This window comes from Phaseolus vulgaris, chromosome 11 (genome assembly GCF_051622355.1).
Source record: "Phaseolus vulgaris cultivar YP4 chromosome 11, ASM5162235v1, whole genome shotgun sequence".
NCBI lineage: Eukaryota > Viridiplantae > Streptophyta > Magnoliopsida > Fabales > Fabaceae > Phaseolus > Phaseolus vulgaris.
Genome location: NC_143508.1, coordinates 23,107,105 through 23,112,340, shown reverse-complemented (window position 1 = coordinate 23,112,340; position 5,236 = coordinate 23,107,105). Strand labels below are relative to the sequence as shown.

The 5,236-nt window shown below is 38.4% G+C and overlaps 1 protein-coding gene across 1 annotated transcript; it reads left to right on the top strand.

The window, feature by feature from the left end:
- Window positions 1-547: 547 nt before the first annotated feature.
- LOC137822280 (trans-resveratrol di-O-methyltransferase-like) lies at window positions 548-2,105 on the top strand. Its single transcript, XM_090296885.1, has 2 exons — window positions 548-1,341; window positions 1,679-2,105. The coding sequence occupies exons 1-2, from the start codon at window positions 658-660 to the stop codon at window positions 1,976-1,978; spliced, it is 984 nt and encodes a 327-aa protein (XP_090153011.1). The 5' UTR covers window positions 548-657; the 3' UTR covers window positions 1,979-2,105.
- The last annotated feature ends 3,131 nt before the right edge of the window (window positions 2,106-5,236 follow it).

The following is a 5,236-nucleotide window of genomic DNA, read 5'->3' as shown; positions in this document are numbered from 1 at the left end:
TGGGCGTTGGACTGCGATCGGCCGCAGCGGCGCCGTTCTGTTCTTTTGCAGGTTCTTGAGGTGAATCGCGGTGAAAGACGGAGGCTGACACGGCGCAGAAGTCGATCCAAGTTTGACGAGGCAAAGCTCCAGCGTTCTGGTCAACAGGCAGGATCAGTACTTGTGTTTAATCCGACAACTTACCTCGTTAGATGAAATTTTAGGATCATTTGTTTAGCATTATATAATTCATGCTAATGACAATTGGAGTTAGTTACTATAATGATGTTTTTGCAATAAATAGATTTTTTTTTTACTTTTAAAATTTGCGGTTAGTAATCATTAAACATATGTGCTATGTTTCTCAATGAAAACAAGGAAATAAACACACACGTGAAATTAATTTTTTTGATAAGTTATTTAATGTGTATAAAGAAATATATTGTTATAAAATAGCACTGCACTCTAAATATCTTGGCGTTTTGTTGTTTAACTGTAGTGAAATATGGGACCGATAGATGGTATTACCAGTCCTATATAAATCCATCCAAGTGAGTTTGCTAATCACAAGTTTACTTTAAATACAAAAATATGAGTATTCACCACGAAGATCAGTCTTCTAAACTATTTTAATCTCAAACCCACATATTGAACCAAACTTTTGGTTTCATAAACTCTATGTGCCTTAAATGTGCAATTGATTTGTGCATACCTGATGTCATACACAAGTATGGCAAACCTATGCCACTCTCACAACTCATTGCTTCACTCCCAGTTCATCCTTCCAAGACTTGCTTTATTTCCCGCTTGATGCAAATCTTGGTCCACTCTGGTTTTTTCTCTCAACACATTGTCACTCATAATAATCAAGAAGTGAGTTATGTGTTAACTGATGCATCTATACTACTCCTTAAGGACCATCCCTTTCGTATGACATGTTTGCTACAAGTCATACTTGATCCAGTTTTGTTCAATCCATGGTTTCAATTCTCCACTTGGTTCACAAATGATGACCCTACACCATTTCACACACAAAATGAGATGACTTTGTGGGACTATGCTAGCCGTGAGCCCAAATTCAATCACCTTTTCAATGATGCCATGACTAATGACACTCGATTGATTTCCAGTGTGGTGATTGAGAAGTGCAAGGGAGTGTTGCAAGGATTAGAGTCTTTGGTTGATGTTGGGGGAGGAACAGGAACTTTGGCTAAGGCAATTGCCAACTCATTTCCACACTTGAACTGCATTGTCTTTGATCTCCCACATGTTGTTCATGGCTTGCAAGGAACGGATAACATAAAATATGTTGGAGGGGACATGTTTGAAACAATCCCTTCTGCTGATTCCATCATGTTGAAGGTAAATATTATCTAATTGTTAACTATCTTCTACCTTTAGCAGAGGTAAATACTATCTAATATTAACTATCTTCTTACTACACCTTTAGCACACTTCATTTTCTATCGGTCTATTCTGAATAGTAAAGGGACTTTGATTGCTGATAGATTTTTGTTAGAGATTAATTAAATCTCATTTGTTGATTGTATTGTATGGCTTTTGAATATTATGAAGAAATTATGAAAATCTCATCATGTTGGATACAAAATCTGTGTTTGTGACTGGTTGATCTTTGTTAGATAATCAACATGTCGTTTTTATTGAATATTTAATGTGATTGGATTTGCTTGTGATGTAGACTGTAATGCATAACTGGAACGATGAGGAATGCTTGAAAATCCTGAAGAGATGTAAGGAGGCAATCAAAAACAAAGATAAAGGAAAAGTGATTATCATAGACACGGTGATAGGAAACGTGAAAGGAGACAGTGAATCAGAACAAACAAAGCTCTACTATGATATGGAGATGATGGTGTTGGTTACTGGAAAACAGAGAAATGAGAAAGATTGGGCTAAGTTGTTCTTTTCTGCAGGGTTCAATCACTACAAGATAACTCAAGTTCTAGGTTTCAAGTCTCTCATAGAGGTTTATCCATAGCAATAATAATTGAAAAAGTGAAAAGATGTGTGATATGTTTATTTCTGTAATATGATTTATGCCTTTGAAATAAATTCTGTATTAAGTATTTTCATTTTGATAATAATAATAGTTGAAAAAGTGAAAAGTTGTGTGATATGTATATTTCTGTAATATGATCTATACATTTGAAATAATTTCTCTATTAAGTCTTTTCATTTTGATATTTTTCTCCAATCTATCATTAGAAATAGTTTCTGATTTTACAATCTATCTTTTTTATTTTTAATAACAATTTGCCAAGTGAATAAGTTAAAATTAAATTTTGAAACTAATAAGTAACGTGTGGGTAGAATAGAGGTAATCTATGGAGTTTGGGCAAGAAACTAGGTTTCATGTTTAAAGTGAAAGAGGAAAATATTACAAAACAAAGAGGAAATGAGTTATGTGAAATTAAAATAGAGGGGAGGAGAAATAGTAATTAATGACGATAATATCTCTAAATATAAGGATTCTAGAATGAAAATCTTTGACTAAGAGTATATAAGAAGATGAGATTTTATTGGAGATGAACAATCGTAAATTGTAGAGTCTTTTTTCTTCTTTTTGTTTGTAAAAATTGTACATAATAATTTAGGAATTATTTTTGGATCTTATATTTTGGGTAAAGTAAGAGTTCGGTGTAAATAGGAAAAAAGGTCCACTTAAGCATAGACAAGAATGACATCAAGATCCACATGTCCCCTCCTCAAAGGAGAGGATTTTCCTCCAAAAAAGACACGTCACTTGTCACGCTCCGCTGCTCTTGCTCAAGTGGAATCAGTTGCAGTTGGCATATATAAATATAAAAAATAAGTAGAAGATCTTGTCTTCTTTCTTGCTTTAATAAAAATGCATTTCAAATGGCCAGATGTGCTTCCTACCTGCGCCTCGATATGCTTACTAATAGGGCGTTCCCTTCTCCTTCCATAATAAATGGAATGTTAGCGGTCATGTAACGCTCACGTAACGACCTCCTCACTCTCTCTTGTCGGCTTAGCCGGGGAGAGTAGATAGTCGAAAAAGAAAGGACAAATAGAGAGGATTTGCGCAAATAAGGAGGCGACACTTATCATTTGAGAGGATTTTTGATTGAGATGCTTGCCTTGCAAGTTTTTCTCTCTTATAAATAGAAGTTTCTTGTCCACGTATTTTCAACTTTGATTTGATAAAGAATTGCTCTCAAATTTTGTGACACTTCTACTTGTCAAAGTTCTACCTAGAGTTGTCTTTTAGCTAGACTCCTCCTAATAGTGTTGAGTAAAACTCACTCTAAAAACTAAGTGTTGGTCTTACTTCATTTAGATTCAACTTATTTCTATCTTTAAAATTTAATCTTTCCATCGAAGAAATTCAAATAAAAAATATTGAAGAACAATATCTACACAAAAAAGCATGCAAGGCTACAAAGCCGGATTGCATCATACAGGGAGACCAATTAAATGGAGATATTTTAAGGAACTTATAAATGAGGAAGGGGATGAGGCAGTATGATAATAAACCAATTTGGAAATAGTAGATAGTGAAAGGTTTTACGCTATGTGGGGGCAACAATAATATAAAATGGAAGCACTTGTCTACTGACACTACACCATTTTTTACCTTAGACAACATCTAAAAAGCATTTTCTAAAGTAGGAAAAGTGTTGTCGTAACTTTAGGCAATGCTTTGGAAACACTTTTCCAGACATGGAATATGCAGCTGTGGGCTTAGGTTTAGGCAACAGTTTTGATCCTGCCGGTTGACCAAGCGTAAGAGCGTTGCCTCGTCACGATCTTCCTCACCAGCTTGACACCACGTGCCCTTCAAGTCCACACCACAGATAGCCTCTCTGAGAACCTGAAAAACACAAGGTGGCGCCTCTACCGCCGATGGCGCTCCGACGCTCAAGTCAATGACAAGAACACCCAAAAACTGAGAGAAAACTATACTCTGCAGAACCGTACTAAAGTGCACTCAACCCAAAATAATGAGCCGTAATGAAAAACATACCTCTGCAAATTTTGTTAAGTTTACCTTTATAGCTAGGTTTTTTCTCTCTCCAGGCAGTTATGCTTTGGACGCGTGGCTCGCATCCGACCCTGCACGTGTCACCATCTGGGCTGGGGTAGCAGGTAGTACCCAGCCCTACACGTGTCATCATCTGAGCTAGGGTAACCCGAGCGTCATTTCTTATATTACATCCAACCCTACACGTGTCATCATCTGGGTTGGGGTAACAGGTAGCATCCAACCCTACACGCATCGTCATCTGGGCTAGGGTAACTTGAGCGTTATTTTTGTGTAGTAACCAGTCGTGCGGCTAAGTCTCCTATTCAAGGAGTAATCTAGCACGTAATACACTCTGGAACACCACTTGACTAGGTGAGTATCGGATGCAACAAAGTGCACCATCTCTGTGACATCGCTTGTCGCAAGTGGCACCCTCCTTATTGCTACGCCATGCATGTTCTAGCTGAGGAAACCTTGCCACCAACGAATGTCCACTCTGGGAATCCTGTCGCTGATGGGCAAGTTGTTCCCTTCAACCCACACGACCTTCACGCCCCATGTCGGTGCAACAATCATCTTACTAAACTTATACGCTTGAACTTACTCTTCTCAGCCTCCAGCAACTTTAACTAAGCTTACTGGAAGATTCGGCGATGTGCTCTCTGTGGCGATGTCAGACCACCTGATCTTCCATTATCTACTACGTCGACGACACACAACCCTGGTGACATCCGACCAAGTTTACTATAGAACGCCAGTTCCACGAATAGGCGACTATGCTCACTTCTAAACTATTCATCTTTCTCTTGTCCACGTGTTCTGTTGAGCACGCCCCACATAGCACGTGCTAGACACGTCATCACACCCGATGACTTGGTCGGTACACAAGCCCCCAGTCTTGAGTTGCGACTTGTTCAACGAAAAGACTAAAGGGTTGAATTTTCGGCGACCTACGTGGCCGTGCGCGTTGGCGCTCATACTGTTCACTGATTTGACATTTCACCAACCCCTCCGATCATTCGATACGTGGACTCATCAACGACCATTATTCGTGCCACTTCACTGTTTCATTATCTTCTTCCTCACTCCAAGCTCTCGAAACACTTCAACGAACGCTTCGACTCCTTCAAACATCTTTTACTGAACGCTCTTCTGATCATCAAAAGGTAACCTTTTTCTCACTCCCACTGATATTTGCTGCATTTTAATCGGTTTGCATCATCCATTAACTGTCTGGAGCATACGTTG

Coding starts and splice junctions, on each gene's coding strand:
- LOC137822280 (XM_090296885.1), top strand. CDS start 658: ATGTGCCTTAAATGTGCAATTGATTTGTGCATACCTGATGTCATACAC. Junction 1,342..1,678: donor CTGATTCCATCATGTTGAAG/GTAAATATTATC, acceptor CTTGTGATGTAG/ACTGTAATGCATAACTGGAA.